General features: G+C 50.3%; 1 protein-coding gene across 1 annotated transcript in view; it reads right to left on the minus strand.

Moving 5' to 3' along the window:
- Nucleotides 1-22,510, minus strand: part of SHISA6 (shisa family member 6) — a 266,118-nt gene extending 243,608 nt beyond the window's left edge. The window contains exons 1-2 of the mRNA XM_054221716.1: nt 21,834-22,510; nt 6,280-6,440 (exon numbers count right to left, since the gene is read on the minus strand). Coding sequence (XP_054077691.1) covers nt 6,280-6,440; nt 21,834-22,510 — 838 coding nt within the window. The remainder of the gene's footprint in view (nt 1-6,279; nt 6,441-21,833) is intronic.
- Nucleotides 22,511-23,350: the final 840 nt, after the last annotated feature.

Below are 23,350 nucleotides of genomic sequence, written 5' to 3' on the forward strand. Positions count from 1 at the left end.
CTAGAGGTTTCAAAGCTGGTCCTGTTTCTTTCTTTTCAAATGTCAGTGAACGGCAACAGGAGTACGGAGAAAAGAAAAAGCCCATTTGCAGAACTCTCTGGGTGTTTTCCAAGTGGTTTCCCTAATTCTTCACCCGCCTGCACCTTAACTAGTTTCTTACAACAGAGCACAGGGGCTGTAAAATGCTACTGCGGGGACTGGGGGATCATTTTACACCTGCTTTGTATTCCCCTGAACAGCTGTAAACGACAACACAAACTGTGAAGCAGCAGGGAATTTGAACTCCTTCGACATACATTTCTGCACTGATCCTCAGTAAATTAATTCAAATAGTTGCTGGGGATTTGGGGGAGAAGCTGGAGAATTCAATGAATGAATGAAGGACGTAATTTGAAGCAGAGACCAGCTGGAGACGTGGGGGAAAGGAGAGAGGGGAAAGGAAGAGGGATGGAGAGGGAGAAGGCACATACAGCCTGGAGGCGATCTGAGAAGCCGACCGCCCTGGCTCACCCTGGTCTTTAGAAAAGGGCCAGTGCCCGTGCTGAGCCGGTAGCCCAGGGAGAGCGGGGCAAGTGCTGCGATCTCCTCCCCTACGCCACGATGGGGATGGAAGTACTCCCCATGCTGGTCTGCCTACATTTGGCTAGAGATGTTAGCTACAATTTCCATAAAGATTAAAGGCCTCTCCCGCATTTGTTCACATTCAGAACAAGCCCAGAATATGCCTCTGGCTGGAAGGTGCTGCTGAAAACAGCACTTTGAATACATACATCTCTGGAACATCCTGACTCAAATGGCTTATTAAAAGCCTTCCCCAGATATATCAGGCGAATCAGAGCGCTAGCCTGTGTTGTTTGCTGCATTCGAAGTGATAATCCTGTCAATAAGCTGCTCCTCACACCTGCAGGTACCCCCGTCCCTGGCTCAGGTGAATAGCAGAAGAATTTTCACACTGGAAAATTATCTCAGTTTCCCCCTGAGGTCAGCTCTTCGCTGGCACATCTGGAGCTGGTTTCAGACCAGTGTGTTCTGTTGGTGAAGCAATTTGATGTTCTGAGAATTAAGAGGCCAAAAGAATATAAAACTAGGCCAGAGTCTTTTCTCCAGCAAGTACAAAAAAAAAAAAAGAAAGAGTCTTGTCATTGCTCTTACAGTTGCCTCCTGATCCTGGAGACAGTCAGAAGCAGCACAATTCCAGGCACGTATTTTACCCACCTGCCTCACGATCAAGTAGGTGACACCCGGGGACCCTCCACTGCCGCAAGTATTGCACAGTGGCAGCAAGGACATCCTTGTCCTGAACATATTTGGAGAGATTCTCCTCCCACACACCTTCCCACCTCAGTCTAACGGTTCCTAGTACCCCTCTCCCCCAGGCTGGCCATGCTATCAAGGTGAATTGTACAAAAAAGAGCCAGTGGGGAAGAGCCAGAATGAGACCGAGAGAACAAAGGATCAATTCAGACCATGCGTTGTCCTGAGGCACCACAGATTTGTACCAGCTGTGAGACTGGGACACAAGCCTCCCTGATCCATAGGGATTTACCTAAACCAAGCCCCCATCCCATCACTATGATAGCAAAACACTGATTTACACCCGCCGAAGGTCTGTTTCAAATCCTTACGTGGAGTCTTTTGTGGTTTGGTCTCAGTTTGGGAAACAGCAATGAGACGGCTACCTGCATGACTGTTGGTCCTGAGCTGGCTATCCATCCACCACCAGGGCAGTCAGGAAACTCCCATCTGACAATTTCTGCGGGGACTGAATCTTGCAGCTGCTTTGCTCAGCCACATTTTGGGATGAAAGCAAACCAACCGCTTGCACCTGACTTTCGGAAGGCCTTCAAATATGGCATAAGGACGGTATTGCAGGTAGTCGTCTCAGCCGAGAATCTAGTCTTAATTTTACCACTAATGCTAATGTCCATCGGCATCACTGCCACAGGAACTGCCCTCATCTTTTCTGACACATCAGTTGACTGTGGACCTTGCAGGAGTATTGCCTCTGGCTCAGGCTCTCTCTCTTGTGCCAAGCGCAGCCCCTTCCTCTATGGGAGCATGTTGCTGCTTATGTATGATGTTTTCCAAGCCCGCAGGAACTACTGACCTTTCTCCCATCTGTCCTTATTCTTGTCTATGTTTGCTGGCCATCCACCGAACAACTGAATGGCACTGACCTTCACAGGAGATGTCAGGACAGATAACGTGGCCAAGGAGAAAAGACGGGGGAAATGTTGCCAGAGTTTTCCTTCCAACATCCCTAAAGGTGCTACTGTGATGGAGACATCAAAAATGCCAATAGGTAGCTAGATGAGATGGATTTCCTGTAATCTCAGATTCATCCTATCTTACCTGTTACTCACAATAGCAAGCAGTGAACTAACGAGAGGTCTGTGTGGGCTGGAGCCGCGTTCCTGTCTACAGAGAGTGCTGTGGCTCATACTAATTGGGTGGTGCACAGCTGGAGCGGTGTGCCCTGGCCCAAGCAATCTGTAGGCACGGCTTTCAGCTTTCCTTATCTGCAAAGAGCCTACCACCGCCCAAACAGCAGCACTGTATAAAAGCAATGAACAGAAATGTCAGTGGAAGTGAGGGTGGGTGGAAGGGGAGATGAACCGTCCCCTGCTATCCCAGAAGGGGAGTTTGATTCTCAGAGGAAAGCAAAAGTGGCAATAATCTCTGCAGAGATGCTCTTCAGGCACTTGGGACCCTCACACTTGGCAGAATCCAGTGTGGGAAATATATTCTGCTTCTGATAAATAGCTGGCTCCCACAAGACCTGGGGAACATGGCCATTTTAAGGTAGTACACTGAAGCCTTCTTGAAAACCAGCTGCCTTGTCTGAAGAATGATAATTGTCCCCATGTCTAGGGCAGAGACACCTACTTCTCTTTTTCCCTTCAATAAGCATTAGGTACACCTGGGTTCTTCTATCTCAAAGCTCAACAGAGAAGTACAGACTAAACCTAACACCAGGCCCTCCTGTCCCACTGCAGAGCTCTGAAACTACCTGCTGGGTAGCTGGGAAGTGCCTGGGCAAACACACTGAGGACTTTGCCTTGGTCTTGAGCCCTCCTTCAGGCATCTGTGACAGCTGGAGAGAGGGCCCATGGCTTGGTGGACTACCAGAGCAAGCTCTACGTTCCCACTCTGCGATGTCCTGCTGCCACCATCTGAGGGCTGCCCGAGTGCTTGCGGGATGGGTAGCAGTGGGGAGGTGGAGATGGGACTCCTCTCCACCCTGCATCGGGAAACACCAGGCAAGTGAAGCGCCGCAGGCATACCCTCAGCAGCACCTGCGCACGCCGCCTTGTTGGACTCTGCTGCCTCCAACGCAGACCACCTCAATTTGTCACTGTCACCCACCATCATTTTGTTCACTGACACCAAACAAGCCTAATGGAAAAATGAAGTCATGGTTTATTTAGCAAGACTTAAGGGCACCCTTCCAGTTATAAGTTTGGAAACAAAAGTTTCAAGTAAAACAAATATAAAACTCAATCTCAGCCTGTATGTAACAACTATAGTCCTGCCTGGTTGCTTAACCTCTCATGCTACAGAGTCCTGAGACAAACCACAGCCAGCAGACCTGACGCTTCTGCAAAACCCTACAGCCGTGGTCTTCTAAAGCCAATCCGCAGCACCAGTGAGCAGTGCTTTTCCTGGATCTTGCTACTACATGCTACTGCCTCTATTTTTTCCCCCCAGCTGTCCCTCATTTATCTCTTTTAATTTCTTTTCTTCCCTGCACCCTCCAAAAGCAAGTATGGATGGTGACCCCTCTTCTACTTCCATACCGGGGCTGACGCGCTTTATTCTAGCTTAACATGCTATAACCCGTTCTTGTTCTCCAACTTTTACTTCCCTCCCAACCTGAAAGATTTTATCTGTCACTTATACAATTTCCTGATTACCACAATAATCTGAAGATTAGCTGAGTAACAGAGTATAGTTATGACAGAGCACTGCCCTATTCTGCAAATGGAACGGTATAAAAAACATTAACTCTATAGCTGTTTTATGAGCTCATGATCTTTTGTAAGTGATTAGCTTTCTGTCTTATATGATATATGAGGACATGTTAATAACGGACACAACTGAGCCAGGAACAAGTTCTTTTGGGCAAGCTGCAAGCGCAAGTTTTCCCTTCCCAGCTTTGGCAAGGGCTCAATGTGACATTGGGTCCAACTGGCTGCCCCCAGGCAGAAGTGATCAATTACCCCTACAGCTGCCAACGGCTGTGGAAGGCTGTGCTGGAAGTGAAGTCCCTCTCCTTTGTGGCTGGGTTCATGAGTATCTTGTCTTGGTGGGCTCCTACTGCCTGTGCACTGCCTGTTTCAGCCCTGACCGGACTCTGATGGCTCTTCTCCTTCGCACGATGTGGGCAAACATACAGACAAGCAGAGGCTGAACGAACAGACCATCATCTTTAACAGCATGCCTCTTCCTTCCCAGGAATTGTGCCTTGCTCATCTCATGTCCCAGTCCTCGGCAAGGACCAAGCAGGCTCCTTACCAGGTGCTGTCCCTTTGTACTGTACTAGCACCCCACTCACAATACCCGTGCTCTGGTCCTTGCACCCTTGTTTGCCTCCACTTAAGGAGTAGTAAGTCTTCAAAATGCCCATTGGAGCCATCAGCTACCGACAGACACCAGAGAAGAATACTGCAATTAGCAGTTCCCCTCAAACAAACCTTCCCATTTGCCTCTTCTCAGACTTGTCAGTGCCTAAAAAATGACACCTAAATCAGACTTCCAGTATCCAGCTGGTCTCTCCTGCTGCAAGCAAAGAACTTCGTCTGCATCTTGGTTCAGGATGTGCCTGCCCTAACTGACCAACGGGAGCCCACGGGAAGAGACGGGGTGTCTTCAGGAAGGGATTCATCTCATCACAAGGATTATGTCAGAGGCGTTCTCTGATGGTGCCTGTACCTGCTCACTGGCCATAAATCCGTTTCTATCCTGGGGCAGAATCACACATCCTCTCAAGAGCCAGTCCCAAGCCCTAGATATGCAAAAGCACCATCTTCTTCCACAGTCACCTCATGTACCGTTCTCCAGCCCAGCATTTTATTTTACAGGCGTAACTCTCTGGCATACAAAATTACAGGGTTCACTGGCCTCTGAGTGAAAATTGGAGAACGAAGAAATCCTTCTTAGTTCTCAGGGAAATTATTTTGCTCCCAGCAGCAGGGGAGGCTTCCAGAGAACACGGTCACCTGGTCCTGTCTCCATGTGGCGATACACATTGCAGCAAAACCCTCCTAATAGTCACCGCAACGAGGGAACGGAAACCAAACAGTGACCGCCCTCAGCCATGGGCCGGTTCCACAAAGAGCAGAGCACATCGAGCCCTGCAGGTCGTGGAGCAGTCTCAGGTCTTGCTAGCTTCTTTCAGAAGCTTCCCCAGCAGGAACCATTAGCAAAACCCCCTCTGATCGCCGGGTGACACAGGGCAGGAAACGCCACCCAGAAACTTCCATGTGAAGCTGAATAGCTTGTGACGGAATGAGGGCATATCTTTGAGGCACACATCCAGTTGCAACCGAGAGATGGCAAGTGATGGCAAGTCTACCACATCCCACTTAACAAAGGTGGTCAGGCAACCATCGAGACGTTGTTTTGACAATTATCGATATCTGAAGCATTAAATAAATCAGAACAGCATCTTTACCTAAGAGGTTGGCATCCTTGTGCCACTGGGGAAATCCAGGCAAAGAGCAGTCAAATGATTTGACCAAATTCACCCCGTCAGCAGAAGCTGGAAAAAAAATTGCGTGTCCCAATTCCCAGGCCAATGCTCCTGGAGGACCTCAGGCCAGTGTCTTTAAGCTTCTGGGATACCCTCTAGGTCACCTTCCACACTTTCCTCTCAGAACATGCCTATAGTGCACCTGAATGACTAAGGTGTCCCCAGTTCTGTGGATTTCTTTCTTCTCAGCTGCTGTGTGCAGAGAGCCCAATTACGCTTTACTGCACGTGTTTTGTTGGAAATACACCATGTTCCAAGCTTAATACAAGCATTTTGGTATAAGCTGAATTTATACCTCACTGATTCTGAATTTGTAAAATGCCTAGAGAGAACAGCCACTCTGTTCAGCAAAAACCTTAAAGAATCATCACCACTGATCCTTGCACTCCTCTGCTCTATCTGGTTGCCTTCTAAAGCCATTTTAGGTTTAAAAAATCCACTATTGCAAAGTGTGATGTTCTGCTGACTTCTAACATACCGCTGGTACAACCACCTCTGAAGAGGGAGAGCAGGAAAGCAGCACTTACCTGGGTTACTTTTGGAGGTGCGCACCGGGGTGTAATGGTTTTTGGAAGCTGTCCTGACGGGGGTGTTTTCTTTGGGGGAGGTATCTATGGCCGAGATAGTCTCTCTTTCACAGTGTGCTATTGGGATTGGTCCCTGCTGCCTTAAGATGTCAGCCAGAGCCCTGGGGAGAGAGAAAGAGGGAGAAAACGTATTTTCACACAGTAGCTAGAACGGCATTCAGTATTTTCACTTCCACAGTCACTGTGCAAATCCAGAAGTAGCTGGATTTCCACCATAAACAGAAAAAAGCAAAAATAACAAAAAAAAAATATGGCTTAAAAGCTCAGTTTCTTTTTTGTGTGTCTGCATGTATTTAGAGGTTTGCCTGGCTATTGTTTAGTTTTTCACATGCTTCCACTAATTCACTTCACCCCAGGGTTATGTTCTCTCTCCATCATTTCCCTTGCTGTCAGTGACAGTGCAGATGAACTGCTCTCCAAAGCATAAAGCACCGCCTTCATAAAGAGTCACCGCTGAACATGCCAGAGCCCAAAGACTCAGGCACTGTGATCTTCTAAAGGTTACACCAAAACTGCCCTGCCCAAAGCCAAACTTCTTTAAAAGTGAATCAAATTAGGAGTCCAGTCCCTATACTCTTTAAATCCTCGTTTTTTTCTGCAAGAAGCTCAAAAGACAGAAGCGGTAGTAGTGGGTTTCTTAAATGAGAACCAGCAGTCCAGAAGAAAAGGCTTAAACAGTTTTCATGGGTTAATGTCAACACAGCCATTAGCCTACCTTTAGCTTTTTGTCCATTAGGGATTTCTTTAATGGTACTGAGGTCTCTCCGCTATTCCCCAAGAAAAAGAAATGTCACACAGTGCAGTTGCCTCCAATGTTTTCCCCTTGGATGAGCAGGTACTCAAAGATTATTTTTTTCCTCTGTGAATATCATGGACACAGTGGAACAATTACAGCATGAAACGCACTGATTTTCTTAGTGCAGCCACAAGCTATCTCTCGAGCCATAGGAAAAAGAGGAAAGGGGGTGGCTTGTGTGGATTATAAGGGACAGTGGCATTTTAAAGATGATAGAGTTTGAAAGGTTCTTTTCTCTTGGCAGAGGGAATATGCCTAATGTCACCTTGGGTACCAAGGAAGATATGAGGAGGAGAGAGTCCTTCATTGCATATTGATGAGAATGATGCTGGTGTTGCTCCTACCTACTAGAATTCCTTAAATGCCATATTTCTGGTCTTTCATATGAGAAACAGTTTGGGACCTGAGTCTGTTCCATTTTCCAAATCATTTCCTCTACAGAGTGCTATCCTTGTGCATAATGAATTGCAACACTAATGTGCCCTACAAAAGAAACTCTTGGAAGATCTCAGAGGCTTCAGAAGAGGATTACATTAGTTCAACCCACCCTGCACAGAATAAGAATATTTTCCACCTTATTTGATTATGTATTATTTTTAGAGAAAGCAGGCACAGAGGCTACAACCAATCATGTGATAAGTATACGTGCACACATACTGATACATATGGAGTACAGGGGTTGTCACATGCAGGGACATGAGAGCACTGATTTTATTTTTTTTTTGTGCTAAGATAGTCTCAAAGAGAGGTGAAGGTGACAGCAATAAGAGATAGATACTTAGCCCTGCCCCAAGTCAGGGCTCCTTTTGTTTGCTCCTATCGTTATTCCTCACCGAAGAAGGGGAACTGCTATTTGGCATTCTCCAAAAGATACTGAATTCCTATTGATTGGCACGGATCTGTGGGTGCTCACCATCTTTTACAATCACGCCTGAGGTATCTCAAACTGGTCACCAACTTACAGGACATGTTTGAAATTTTGGCCCCTTGCCCAGGATTGTGCAGAACGTGCATGGGAGAACAAGGGCCTGAAGCTGAGGCCCAAGGTCCCTGTCCTATGCGAGACTGGACGGTTCCCTCCTGAAGAGAGGATTCGTTCCACCACCCGTAATCCTGGTGGCTTTTCTAGGCAAATACCTCCCCACTGCATTCAGATCTTGCCGACTGGGGAGGACGTGGGAAGCTAATGAGGTCTGTCTATTTGGCACCGGCATCCAGTACATCCCGTTGGAGACAACCCATTTTCTAAAGACAGCAGGTTGGCAGAATGGAGCCCTTAGTACATATCTCCAAGATATATTAAGCATCAGATGACCATTTAATGGTATCTGCAGTACAGAAATGCTAAGAGTAATTTTTCAATCACAGAGATTGTATTAGGACCATTATTTACTAGTCCACAGTGGCTTGGGCTCATTTTGAACACTTGTTGAAGACACTCTTGGTGTCAAGAGTGCAATCACTCAGAGTGCAGAGGAAGATGACAGTGTGGATAACACTAAAACACTATACACCACTTAGCTTAATATAATAGAGCCATCTGGGCAGGAAAGGTCAGGTCAGGGACTAGTGTACACTCGGAAGGGGCTGTGTGGGATGAGGTACACAGAGGCCCTACAAGAAACTCAAAGTTGAGGAAGTGGAGCTGGAGGTACTGATGGGATGGAAATTGAAGAGTAGAAACCAGTTCCCCCTGGATCTGAGTTTGTTTAACCTGACAAAGAGAGGCTAAGAGAGGACCTCCATCGCACTAATGGAGAGCTGCAAAGGAGTCAGAGCAAGGCTGTTCTTGGAGGTGTAAGGCAAAGAAGACAAGCAGCAATTAGCAGCACATGCTGGCAATAAGGGAATTACACTTGGTTATAAAAGAAAAAGAAGTCACAGTGGGATAGCAAAACACTGAAACAGAGACCCAAAGAGGCTGTGGGATCTCCATCCTTGGATGTCTTCAAATTCAGCTGGATAAGGCCCCAAACAACCTCCTCTACGATTGAAGTTGGCCTTGCTTTAAGCAGATGACAGGATAAGGGATCTCCAGAGGTCCCTTCCAACCTAGATTCTGCTACAACTCTGAGTCTAGGACCACCTTACACTGCACGTCACCTTGTTTCTCCTGATACTGTTGTCCTTTCTCCTACTGTTATGAATGTCCTAAGGACATTCTGAATTCTACTCTCTGAATGTCCTAAGGACACAACTTCCCTACCTTCTGGATGGACAGTTTAACTCCGTTCACTAAAAACACTCGAGGCAATTAAAGTGAATATACTCTGGAACAACCGGAGCTGGTGAGAAGTGCCTCATCCTCTCAGTCGCTATCTCCCTGAGCGCCGAACCCTGAGCCTGCTGCCCTCTGTGAGGACAAAACCATAAGCCCAGGAAAACACTTCAGTTTGTGAACAGTTTCTCATAAAACTATGCTTGGTTGTTCCTTGGTTACAGCCAGGACCTGAACTCACTGGTCCTTAACACAAACAAAAATACAACTCAGACAAGAACAAATTTAATCCTTTCTTTTGTTTTTCATCCTGAAGGAATAGTAACAAGAGCTGCTCTTTGGCTTAGTTGTTGGTCACAACATAACAAGGAAATGATTTCTAATTGGGTGCCAGCCACACAGAAGGGAGGAGACTTACTTTCAAACGAACTGAAGAAATCACAGGAAGGCAATGTCTGCCGGGTCAGAGTACACATGAGATAAATTGAACATAACCATCAAAAGCAGACCTAGCTCCTAAGCGTATGGGAACGACACAATGGGACTTCAGCAATGCTGAATCTTCTTATGCCCTAAGCACACCAAACTGTGTGTCCTGAGTGCTCACTCTGTCCTCTTCTTTAATGTCTACAGAGAGAAAAAAGATTGTTCGGCACCAGCAGAACAAAATACTGTAGGTGGAGGAGAAAGTCAAACTTGGATCAAACTGGTTAGTTCCTTGCCAATTCAATCACATCACTGCGTGTGATCCAGTTTATTTCCATAAAGCACAGAGGGCCGGGTCCCATGCTGGTGGAAGGTCAGTCACACTTAACTGAGGAAGGATTTGGTCAGTATAAGTCTCCTGGGTACAGCTGTCTAACTGTCCACGGGAAAAGCTTCAAAGTCACTTGAAATATTCGGGTCTTGCGTGTGCAGCCATTTGGGTACAATTAGTCCCACTGATGTCAACAGCATCCTAATCACCTGCACGAGCCTATGAGACACTTCAGAAATCTTTCTATGACGACACATCTCTTATCTCAGGAAAACAAACCTCACTCACTGGAACATGCTACCTGTGGCAGCGGATGGAGTAGCCAGAGTTGCGTAACTGTACAATCATATCCTGAGATAATGATTTATGCAGCTTTTTCATTAACGTCATTTATGTGAGAACACTAAAACTTCTTTCCACGTAAACCCAAAATAGACATAGTGACATCAGGGATGTTGTTCCAGACCAGTGCCGGACTACCAATGTCTCGCACAGCAGGACAACCCAAGGCAGAGCAGGTCAGGTCCTGCTCTCAGGCACCTCAGCAGGGAAGGCTCTCATGCAGCTTTGGACTGAGTACTTTGGGAAGAAACACAGTGGGACGGACACAGGGACCCTAATGCAAAGAAGCAGTTGTGACCATTTTCAAAAGAGAAAAAATAATAAAAAAAGTCTTGTTGGAAATACATAGCGCCAAAAGGGATGGGCGGAAGCAGTAGGGTAGCAAGGCTGGGCATCAGCTGGGGCCCTAATGTTGAAAGATGAAATCAACAGACTTTGCTAAAGAGAAAAGGGAGTAAAGGCAAGGGAAACTGGGAGAGGGAGTGACAGAAAACCAAAACCGAATAAGAAGAAAGTGAGCAGAGTAGTATAAAATGGAGGAAACAGACAGGACCAAACCGCAGTGAAGACCAAGCAGGGTGTGAAGTCCAGCAGATATGCGGAGGTTATTCTTCTCTCATCCATGGGGATGTGGGAGGGAAGAGAGGAGCTTCTTTGTGCAATAATCAGTACTTTGTAAATCATCAGTAATGATTTTTCAGGCTTGAGGGAGGTGATCCTTCCTCTCCACTAGTGAGGCACATCTGGAGTGCTGTGCGCAGTGCTGGGCTCCCCATGGACATCCTGGAGCGGGTCCCATCAAGAGTCACAAAAGTGCTTAAGGGCTTAGAGCATCTCATAGACTGGGGAGAGGCTGAGATATCTGTGACTGTTCAGTCTAGCGAACAAAAAGCTCACAGGATCTCACCAACGTGTATCACTAACTGACGGGAGGGTGTAACGCAGAGGGAGCCAGGCCATTCTTGGTGGTGACCAGTGACAGAACAAGAGGCAATGGGCACAAATTGAAATACAGGGAATTCCACTTACCCACAAGAAGCAACTCTGTTACGCTGAAAGTGTTCAAACATTGAAACAGTGTCCCAGTAGGTCACAGAGTCTCTATCCTTGGTGACATCCAAAACCCACGGTCCTGGGCAACCTGCTCTAGCTGACCCTGCTTGGAGTCCAGACCGGTTGATGTCACAGAATCATAGACCAGAATAGAATCATAGACTGGTTTGGGTGGGAAGGGACTCTTAAAGGCCACCCAGTCCAGCCCCCTGCAATGAACAGAGACATCTTCAACTGGACCAGGTTGCTCAGAGCCCCGTCCAACCTGACCTGGAACGTCTCCAGGGATGGGGCATCTCCCACATCTCCGGGCAACCTGGGCCGGTGTCTCACCACCATCGGTGTAAGAAATTTCTTCCCGATATCTAGCCTGAATCTATCCTCTTGTAGTTTAAAATCATCACCCCTTGTCTTATCGCAACAGGCCCTGCTAAAAATTTTGTTCCCATCTTTCTTACAAGCTTCCTTTAAGTAATGAAAAGCCGCATCTCCAGAGGTGTCTCCAGCCTCAGCAATTTTGTGATTCTGGAGAGTTTGTGTAGCCAAACCAGACTGTCCCACTGGAGGGTCCAGCCCCAAGCACCACAAAGAAACGGACTCAAAACGCAGCAGAGAGAACCCCCACTCGGGAGCCGACCCTTCTAGACCCAGGCTAAAGCAGTGACTCCGGTGAGGTTTCTTCAGGCTGGGCAATGCCATTGACCGCAGACCCAGGCTGAGAGCGCTGCAGGTCCGTTTTTATAAGGGGCTCTTCCCACAGCAGCTTTCACACTGTGAAACACTCCACAGCCACTACTAGTGCCTGAGCTTCCTGACCTCAGCAACTCCAGCACGGTGATGTGCTCATCTCCTGCACCCACGGGGAGAAGTTCCTTGCTCTCAAGTGGTCTGTGGACTGAAAAAATAAGGATTTGCTTGATATCAGTGAGAAAGCTTGAGGCAGGGCTGGGACCAGAGCCCACAGTTTCCCTGTCTAGTGCCCCTTTCACTGGCCAAGGAAACTCCATCTGAATAAACACGTCCCAGGTATCCCAGGCTGTTTGTCAGGTTATTTTCAAGCCCTATCTGCGGAAATGCAGAACTCACGTCAGTGCCCCAGGGCTGTCAAGGACTTTATGGACTGTATTTGAAGGGGATATCTCCAGTCTACACATGACCCTCTCTTCTTGGCCTGGAGAGAAAAAATACATGGATCCTGGGGAGACAGGGAGAAGCCAAGAGCCAAAACAGAGAAGAACATCTGGTTTAAGAAGTGAGCTTGCGACACATCGGCCTTTGCCTCTGCAATGAGCTCCAAGACACATCAGATAGTGAGACAGGAGGGAGTGCGGCGCAGGAGAAACATTCACCTGCTGAGGCCGAAGGGACCTTGTAGCCAGCGGGAAGTGACTGCGGGGGCTGTGAAGGACCAGCTCGCCTCGGCACACCCTGCTGCTCACCAACCCAGCCCAGCAGCCTGCCCTGCTGTCTTAACTACCAGAGAGGTCACAGCAGGCTGGAGGACTGCTGGCCTTCTCCACAGTCCTTTTTTGAAAGTAGCGCCCTGTTTTCCCAGCACCCACAGATTTCCAACACTGATTGATAGCCTGGGTGTGGGCACAGGCTTCCCTTCTACTGAAGACACGGGGAGTTTGCTGACAGCTCCAAGAAGCCGGGATGCAGCCTGTGGGGAATAAGGTTGGAGTAGGGAGGTCTGCGGACACCAGATGGGAACAGGCGATGGGAAGAGCTGACTATTTCCAGTAGTGCAGGTTGTACACATGCAAAACTTCACTCAATTGCCTTCTGACAATCCCCTCTCTTGGAGACCTCATGTACAGGGTGTTAGAAAACAGAATTGCCTATTCCAAGTCCCTCCGAAATTGGGGAAGAATGGAAAAAGAATGACCAAATAGATCTGGCAGAGGACAATAAAAAGAGCAGTGTCTGACTGGGCTAAAAGCCTGTTAAAAGCATAGCTGTGATGGAGCTTGTGGCAGAACTCCAATCAACTTCAGCACAGCCAGGATTTCACTACAAGTCCTTAAAAGAAGCGTGAGGTTAAAGACTCCCCTATGCTCCCTTACTAACCCAGAAAGAAAATGGCAGTTAGTCTGGGAGAAGCAGTTTATCCAGCTGTGGAGCCCGTCCCCTGGCAGGGACCAGCATCCCCCGGGGCGCGGGTGCAGAGCGGGGCCGTGCATTGCTCATGGCTGGGTTTGGCGCCTGTCCCCAGAACAGCTGTGCACCTGGGGGGGACTCAAACACTGACCGCGTATAGCCACATGCTGCTCTTGACCGCGCCGGGTCTGTGCTATCTTGGCACTGGCTCACACAATGCAGTTTCTGCCCCACCGAGCGCTGCTTGCCTGCGTTATTCCCCTGTGCTGGCTGCAGAACTGCAGAGGGGAAGGCAAGTGCAGATGTCCTTTCATCAGCTCTCCCCATCCCTGCTGCCTCCTTGGCATCACCCCAGGGCATGTGTCTGACCACGCTCTGGCACTGCTTTGGTCTTACCACCAGAAGGATGGGGCTTTCATTGATTACACAAACACCGCAAACAGCAGTTGCAAACAGTTGGGGCCTACAAGAAAGCTCAAGAGGGACTTTCTACAAGGAGATGTAGTGATAGGACAAGGGGTAATGGCTTCAAACTGAAAGAGGGGAGATTTAGATGAGATCTGAAGAAGAAATTCTTTGCTGTGAGGTTGGTGAGCCCCTGGCCCAGGTTGCCCAGAGAAGCTGTGGCTGCCCCATCCCTGGAGGGGTTCAAGGCCAGGTTGGACGGGGCTTGGAGCAACCTGGGCTGGTGGGAGGTGTCCCTGCCCAGGGCAGGGGGGTGGAATGAGGTGATCTTTAAGGTCCCTTCCAACCTAAAGCATTCTATGATTGTATGAAACTATACAGGGAGGGAAACATGGGGATGCTGCCACCAGCAAACCCTTCTGGGAGGCAGCCTCCTTTGTGGGGAAGCAACTCTGACAAAGTGGATCTTGTTTCTGAAAGTGCAGAGGCTCAGCCGTGTGCTAGAGATGCACCAGTCCCAGGCCTGCAGAAGAGACAACTGGTCTCTGCAGCTGCCAGAAACAAAAGCAGTGGCTGCTTCAGAGCAGGGTTTCTGGGGAGGAACACTGGAAATGGTTTTTCATACTAACCTAAGCAGGCATGTGGTCATCGCCTGTATGTGTGTGTGCACGCATGTGTACGAGAATAGGCGAATGCACCCATGGAGTTAAGAAGGGAAAAAGACTAAGCACTAGGACACCCTTCCAAGAGCAGGCATGAGTGAGGAAATATTCTTTCTTAAAAATAAATACTGCAAGGAAAAGTCAGATGTCTTCTGAAAAAATCTTTATGCCAAATACAAGAATTATTTGTGAAGCTCCTGGGATTTAGTTGGGCTTTAATGACAAATTTCACTGAAATTTCACTTAATTATGGGCGTACTAAGGACCATATCCTGACCCCAGATTGTGACAGCAGAATGAGGATGGCAGCTTTCCTGACTCACTCTTCTTGGTGAACTCAAAACCAACACAGAGGTGATGTAAGTACATGATCAATACACACCCATTGTATGAATGCATGTACGTGGAAAATACATTTCAGCTGAGACAGAAGTACTGTAGGCATTACACTGATAAATCAACACGAAAATAACTGTTACTGTGAGCTCTTCATCTCTCCTGTCTTTATAATGTAGAGGTAGAATGTTATAATGTAGAGGAAGAATCAGCAACTGGAAAGCAAAGCTCTTCTCTTTGGGACGGGTTCTTTAGACTATACATCAAGAGCAGTACATCCTAGCAGTGCTTAGACTGCGCATCTTACACAAGTACTTTACACATCTGACACTACCACACAAATTGAGTATGTCTCCCAGCATTGCTGTGAGCTGGACAAGGAATTTACTACAACCACTAACCTCCCATCAGGTAACGCTAGTTCCGAGAACAGCGATACAGCAGGTCCGAAGAGAAAGAAACTTACGTAAGCGTTTTGTAATTTAAAAGTTAAAATTAAATTTCCCAACTGACGTTCCTTCGCAGAGAGCTGTTACACCGAGCAGAAGGTGCCCGGGGCAGCAGGGGTCGAGATCGACCCCAAATCCACCCCCGGGCCGTTGCGGGGGGGGCAGCGGGAGCCGCGTCCCCCGGCAGCGGCGGCGGCAGAGCGCAGGCTGCCACCTGCCGTACTGTCGCGACTGCGGGCAGAGCAGCGACAGCCGGCCCGGCGCCCTCCCCCCTTCCTTGGGAGACTCTGGAAAAGCGACCCGGCCAGGAGGGAAGGCGGGGGAGCCGGGGAGAACTGGGAGCGGTGCCATCGCAAGGCGCCCGGCACCGGGCTCGGCGGCGGAAAGGAAAGAAAGTAAAAACGGCAGGTCTTGCCAGGTATGTCACGGGCACCCAAAGTCTGCAGGAATTACGCTAAGAGCCCGGCTGGCGCAGATTGTTGGTCTGATATTGCCTGTGCCCGCGTGCACAAAGCCCCCAACAGCTTTGGATATGCAGCGCTTCGGAAAACGTGAGCGCGCACAGAAGTGGTTTCACGCACAAGGTATCTATTTGGCACCAAATCCTACAGTGTGAGAACAATTAAAGCGCTTTAAACCTATTGACGGAAACTATACTTTCTCTGAAGAGCCCTGTCACTGCAATAAAGGAGGTTGGGGCGAGAGCTGAACTACAGCAAAATATTTATTGTGAAAGAATTCCAGGCTTATCTGTCTGGGTAATGAGACTTTAGAGACCTCCATGCAATACAGCGCACACAGATCTAAGGAAATACAGATTGCCCACGCGAGTAGGGGCAAAGGCAAGCAAAAAAGCACCATGATCTCATTTTCCGGATAAGGTTCAGATCTTCTTATGTGAAACAGAAGTTTTAAAAGGCGTCTGATCTCCAAAGACACAGAGATCAACTGTTAGTTGAGGATATAAGAGATTACAAAACTAAAAGAAATGGAAGTTCAGAGCTAGACTGGATTCCCCTGACACCTTATGATGAAGGGTTACTAATAGAAAAAGTTAATTAGAAAGCAGAAAAATATCAAATAAATGGGAATTAAGACACTGAAACAAAATGGTGAAGGCAGCATGGTTTCTGAGAGTGGCCTCTCTTACTGGGAGAAGTTGAAAAAAGAAAGGAGAAGACTCGGAATCAGTCAGTGGAAGTCTGTGGCCAGGCAGCCTCTGTGGCACCAAAGCCAGTCTCTTCACAAAATAGATTCAGAGAGGAACATACGGCCAAAAAAAAAAACAGTCACCAAACTGTCCAAACTGCATCCAGAACTTCAGACTGAAGCTTCCCCAGTACACGCATGTGAAGCAAAAGGAAAAATATCTTGTACAGGTACGTGCACACAAAGGCACATCCTTGCCCTGATTTGGCTAGCTGAGAACGGGCAACTCATCAGTGCAAACAGGACGAGATTCAGGGCTTCTCCCTGCGCAGGAGTTGCCCCGACTACACTGTGGTGCAGTTTGAAACAGAAGAACTGGTCATGAGTAACTTCTCTGAGGCCACAAGATTGTGCTTTTTTCTGGTTTGCCTTAATCAAGTCTGACACGTGCTTGTGGACCTACATTCTGTGCCTATGGGAGGGACAGGACGCAACAGGAATAAACAACACAAACAGGAATAAACAATACAAAGCAGGGCGAAGAGCAGATGAAAGGCACGTGTGTGAATCAGATAAATGAGGGAGAGTGGAGTAAAAAAAAAAAAAGCAGAGCATAAAAATAAATCAGTGGAAAGAGAAAGAAAGCAGTGACAGCATCCAAGAAAAAAAATCTTCCGTTCGGTTCCCGTGGCCAGGTGTGTGTTCAGAGCACTCGCTCCCTGCCCTGGGGAGGGATGAAGTTTGATTGTTTGGCTCAAGCCACACACGCCAGCGGAGAGCAGAGCTGAACCAGCCAGCCTTGGTCACAACTAAGTCTAGAGCTCGGTGGTTTTCACGAGCTCCACTGTCAGCAAAGAGGCCTGAAACCAGTCACCCTCCAGCAACCCTTCTCACACCCCCAGGACCCCGGGGGCTGCGGTGAGATGCAGCCTGCAGGAAGGGGAAACCTCCTGTGTTTCAAGTTAGCACCATGCAAAACAGTGCATGCAGCCTTCCCAGCTCTGTGGACAAACAGACCCATTGCCTCTGATTCCTGTTGAAATTCAGAGCTGCGGAGTAAAAATGGCAAGAAATTGATCAATTTAACTGTGGCCTCTACACGGGAAAAGGATGTTCATTTATAAAAACAGTCACTGTTATTATTCATGGAGCAGAGGATGCAAAGGCAGAGACCAAAGCAGAGAGTGGCACAGTTATCTGTCCTCTTTGTAGCACCAAAGATGCCCCAGGAGCAGGGTAACGTGAAGCACCCTGAGCAGAGGGTGCTTTTTCTCCCTTCTCCCTGTCAAAAGCCAAAAAACGCTTATCGGACACACGTCATGCAAGGACAGACAGGGAAGACGGCCTTTTAGCAGGGTACAGAGCTAGTTCCCTGGGAAAAATCCCAGCGCTGCTTCTCAGCAGGTAGAGGGGAACAGCCGGGGCTCCCACCACTGCCCCGGGGCATCGCTGCCACTCTCTCCCGCTTGCACGGGCTTCGGCTGCCCACGCAGTAAGTAACTGGTAACATTTCAAACCCCAGCTGCAAACTATAACCAGTTTCCAATTTGTGCATTCCCAGCTGAGCAGAGAGTGCACTGGGCACCATCGCTGAGGGCTAAGCAGGGGTCATAGAGTGATACTACTAGCAGTGAATTATTTACGTACTGTAGCACAGGGATTTAGGGCCATCGCCATGGGAAGAGAATACTCTGGGTCACCCCTCCTTGCTACAGAAAAACATACCCAGCTTTGGAAACAAACAGCTGATATTCCTTGTTCACCGTCAAAGATTCCCGAACTCACTCCCATACTGAAAGTAAAGCAAATGCTCTGCCCACTTAAGAAACACTTGAGCGGAAAAAAAAAAAACAAACCCCTGACAAGCTGAGAAAAACAAACCATCCTCACAAGCGCAGAGAGCAAGAGCAGACAAAACGTTGCCGGGTATAACTCTCAGAAATCAGCCCCAGCTTCCAGCCGGAGCCCAGCATGCAGCAGTTCTGGCTGTGTCACTCCAAAGCAAGACCCAGACAAGAGGCAGTCATACATGGTCAGGCTGAAAGATTCTATAACCATTAAAAAATCAGCTACGTTTCAAGCATTACAAGTGCTTCGGTGAAATATGAATATTTTAGCTCCTGTTTTTCAGAGCCCTTCCACTTACTGCTCTTAGAAATGAACTTAAGTCTCAGTTGCTGTCACTGCTCGGCCCAGAATTGCAACGGTGCCTCGGCTTTAAAGGTACGTGGCAGCACCTGAAATCAAGACCAGCTTCGGGATGCACATGCATATCTCAGCGCAGACAGCCTGTCCCTTCACACAAGAGTGACAGCTCTCCTGTGAACGCGTAAACCCTCCTTTCTACCAAACGACAGAAAATGAGCCCTGCCTCCATCAAAATGTGCTTTCTAACCGAGTTAATAAGGATTTTCTGTAAAAGCTGGATGAGAACTTAGCAGAGGAATAACATCCACGCACAGTACTGCTAACCAACCGTTTACGACGAAATAAAATTTTAAGTGTGATCTTGCTCACGGTGGAGTGCGGGGAAGTCTTGCTTAATCCTCCCTGGGTGTGAGATCCTGTTCACGATGGGCTGCTTCCAGTCCACCGCAATAATTTCCGTATAGACTGTTTTTCTCCTCATCCCAGAGGTTTTGGTGGGATGCACGCTGAGATTTACTGCACTGGTCATCACTACAGTGAATTATTCTGGATGTTACACTGAACTCCAATTGACACAACCTCAAACAGAGAGAAATACCTGACTACATTCTGATTTTCTCCTTCCCTGTTACTCAGCAGCAGTTCTCAGAGACAAAGACAAACCATTCCACTCCTCATATTTACATTCTGCTTAGAGCGCTGATAGCATTTTTCCTCAGACTGATGCAGACCCTGTCTGCTGGAGATGCAGCTGGAGATAATATTTAAACCATCGTGCAATGTTGATCAAGTTCAGGTAACACAGCTCTGAAAGGTATAATTTTTTTACCAGCTACCATATTATAGAAGTCAATCAATTCCTTAAAATGCTCTGAAAGTCAAGCTTTCCAAGCACTCAATCTGCCATTCATACTTCTACACACAGGTGAATCATTTTCCCAGAACTTATCTAAATAAAGAAAAGCAAGCATCAAAAGAAATGAAAACATCAGGAATAATTCAGACAAGTCTGGCAACACTGTCTCTGATTTCAAAGGGCGTAGGATCCAACCCTGTAGCACACTGGAGCTACGGCAAAAGTAACACATGGGCAGCCCAGTCAGATTTCCGAATTCCGTGTGAAGGTAAGGCCCAGACAAAGTTGCCTTGAAGCCAAAAGAGCTGGCCAGTTGGGGAACTAGCCCTTACTTAAGAAAATACTTAAAAGAGCCTATTTGCTGACTAAGCTACTTTCAGGACCCTTTACTGTACAGACACGAGTGACCTAAAACCATAGTTAAAACCATGGTTTTAACACTGCGAAGTCATTTTCTTGCGCAGAGACCAGGGGCAGGTGAGGTTTGGATGGACTATGTGGGCCAGACCCTCAGCAAGCATCGACCAGCGTTACTTTTTGTCCTCATTGAAGACACGGTCATTCACATCAGCCAGCACCCCTGTGTGTGTAGTCTTATAAAGGGAGGAGTCTAAATAAAATACATCTTCCCAAACAAATAAAAACTGCGTCACTCCTATCTTTTTCTTTGTAAAAAGCTAAAAATTCTTCCTTCAGCCTCTGTTGACTGCAATTGAAGTTCAGCCTTAAAATGATTTCAATTGTTTTGATTAAAATTTCTTAATTAAAATAGTTTTTATGAAGCATTATCAGATAGAGATAAGGGCTTTCCCCATTCATGGTCACAACTGTTCTTATAAAGAAGTTCCTCACCAATCTTTATGTTCAAACGTAGGGACCTCCTGGATTCATGGCACACAAGAAGTACACATCATTTGGAGGGACTTTTTCACCAAAAAATGCATACGAACTGAGAGAGTACATGCATATGTCCGACAGGAGAATTGCTATGGAAGCCTGAGCTTTGGCTTTTAAACAGGATTTTCTCTGGCACGTCGAGAGTGTTCTCTCTTATTACAGCAATGTGTAAAACCCCTGAGAAACGGATATCAAACTACTTCCCTAGCAGCCAGCCGGAAAAGAGAGACTGCTAGCCTGAGTCAACTGGATTTAGAGGGGAAAAGAAATTATAAAAAGGAAAGAAAACGCACATTCCCTGATCCCACTGCTTTCCCCTCGCGCCCACAAGGCAAAAGGCACCCGCCGGGAGGATGCAGAGCAATTCCCTTCCCACTTTTTAAACTTCTCCCTGGACGGGCCGGGCGGGGCAGGACCCGCGGGGTACAGAGCCCTGGGGGGGGGGGGTTCCCGAGCCCTGGGGGGTCCCGAGCCCTGGGGGGTCCCGAGCCCTGGGGGTGCTCCGGCGGGGGGGCGGGACGGCGCTCGGCTGTGCGGGGCGACGCGGAGCTGTCCGCGACGGCGGTGCTGAAGGCGGGGGCCACGGGGGGGTCGCGCCGCGGAGAGGTCCCACGGTGCTGTCCCGAGGGATGGGAGGGCTGAGGGGGGCACCGGGATGGGACCCGGGATGGGTCGTGGGAGGGGGTCGGGAGGGATGGTCCAAGGGGTGGGGCTGTCCATGGACAGACCCTGCAAAGGAGGAACACTTGGAGAGATGGTGAAAAGGGAAAATCTTGGGATTTCCATGCAAAGGAGGGAACTCTCGGACAGCCCACGCAAAAGAGAAAACCCTTGGATGAGCGGTTCAAGGGGGGACCCCTGAAAGCGACAGCACAATGGAAGATCATTTGGACAGGTGGCACAAAAGGGGAGCCCTTAGACAGCCGTCGCAAAGGGGAAATCCTTGGAAGGGGGAAACTTATGGTGAGCCAGCGCAAAGGATAAAGACTCAAATAGGTAGTTCACAGGGGACTCCTTGGACGGGTAGTGCAGCTGGGGAACCCTTGGGCAGTGGTGCCAAAGGGGAACCCTCGGGCAGCCAGTTCAAAGGTGGAATTCTTGGATGGGTCATGCGATGGGGAAACTCTTGGACAGGCTGCACAAACGGGAATCCCTTGAGTGGGTGGCTGAAAGGCAGACCCCTCGGATGGGTAGTGCAACGGGGAAACGCTTGGACAGATGGTGAAAGGGGACACACTTGGAGAGGCAGTGCAAAGGAGGAGGAACCTTTGGAGAGGAGGGTATCCCTAGACAAAAGGTGTGCTGGAAGCAGGGAGAGGATCGCACCTGTGTATGTTCATCTCCCGGGGCGGGCGCCGCGCCTTGTCGTAGGCCACCTTCGCGAAGACGCCGGCGATAAGCACGAAGGCGATGGCCCCGCACGAGATGTAGACGGTGGCGTTGGTGCTGTCCTTGTCCGGGTCGTACTTGTTGGCGTCCCCGTCGGCGCCGTTGCTGCCATCGGCGGGCAGCGCGCCGCTGGCGGTGGTGGGGTGGGCCCACTCGGGGCTCTTGTAGTTGCGGCACAGGCTCTGGTTGAGCTTCTCGGCGCGCTTGTTGCAGCAGAAGCGGTAGAAGCAGGTGCCGCAGCAGTAGCGGAAGCCCGTCAGGCTGTTGTTGCACTCGAACTCCTTGTCCCACTGCCCGCTCACGTCGTAGTACCCCCAGCAGGTTTCGTGGGCCGGGGCCGAGCCCCCGCCGCCGCCCCCGCCGCCGGAGGGCGTCCTGCCGCCGCCCGCCCCCTTGCCGCGCCCGGGCAGCGCCGTGGGGGCGGCAGCCCCCGGGCCCGCCAGCGTCTGGTTGAGGAGCTCCTTGCCCGGCTTGGGGGTCCGCCGCGGCGCCGCCGCCCCCTGGGTCCGGTTGCCCTTGGCGCGGGGGGGCCCGGCCGCCTGCGCGGCCAGCAGCAGGGCCAGGAGCTGCAGGGAGAGCAGGAGCAGCGGCAGCAGCAGGTGCCGCGGCCCCATGGCGGGGCTCGGCGGGGGCCGCGGGGCGCGGCGGGGCGCGGGGCGGGCTGGGGGGGCGGCGGGCGGCGGCGCGGGGCTCAGCGGCCGCGGCGCTGCCCCATGGAGGGGGATCGGGGCTGGGGGGGAGGAGAAGGGGGGGTGGTCCCGCTGCTGCCGCCCGGTTCTTCAGCGGCGGCCGCCCGGCGCCGGGCGCTTCATGCCGGCGTGCAGCGAGCGGCGGAGCCCGGCGGAGCGGGGCTGGAGGCGGCGGGGTCCCGAGCCGGCCGGCGCTCCTCCGGCGAGGGGCTGCGAGAGACGGGGAAAGGGTCAGAGCGCGCCCGGGCACCCCGGCCCGCCCCCGTCCGCCCGCCCCCCGCCCACGGCCTTACCATGCCGGAGCGGGACTGCAGCGCGGCCGCGGAGCGGGCGGGCTGCCCGCGCTCCTCGCGGAGGCGGGGGCGGAGCGGCGCGGAGCCGGGCGCGGAGCAGGGGCGGGAGCCGCGCCGGGCGCTCCGGATGGGCCCGCCCCCCGCCGCCGGGCCCGCTCCCGGCGCCGCGCCGGGCCGCCGCCGCCCAGAGCGGGGCCACGCCGCCCCGACGCGCCGGGAGCGCCACCGCCGCCTCCCCCCACACCCCGCCGTCCCCCGGCCGCCCGGGGCAACGCCACCGGCCCCGGCACCGCCCTCCGGCCCCAGCGGGATGCGGGGCGTGGGGCGTGAGGAGGGTCCCCATAGGGGTGTGCGGGGGACGGGTCCCCACCAGGAGGTGCGGGGCGTGGGGTTATGGTCCCCGTAGGGGTGTGTGGGGGAGGGGTCCCCGCCAGGAGATGTGGGGTGTGGGGTTATGGTCCCCATAGGGGTG

Source organism: Rissa tridactyla, chromosome 15, assembly GCF_028500815.1.
Source record: "Rissa tridactyla isolate bRisTri1 chromosome 15, bRisTri1.patW.cur.20221130, whole genome shotgun sequence".
Lineage (NCBI taxonomy): Eukaryota > Metazoa > Chordata > Aves > Charadriiformes > Laridae > Rissa > Rissa tridactyla.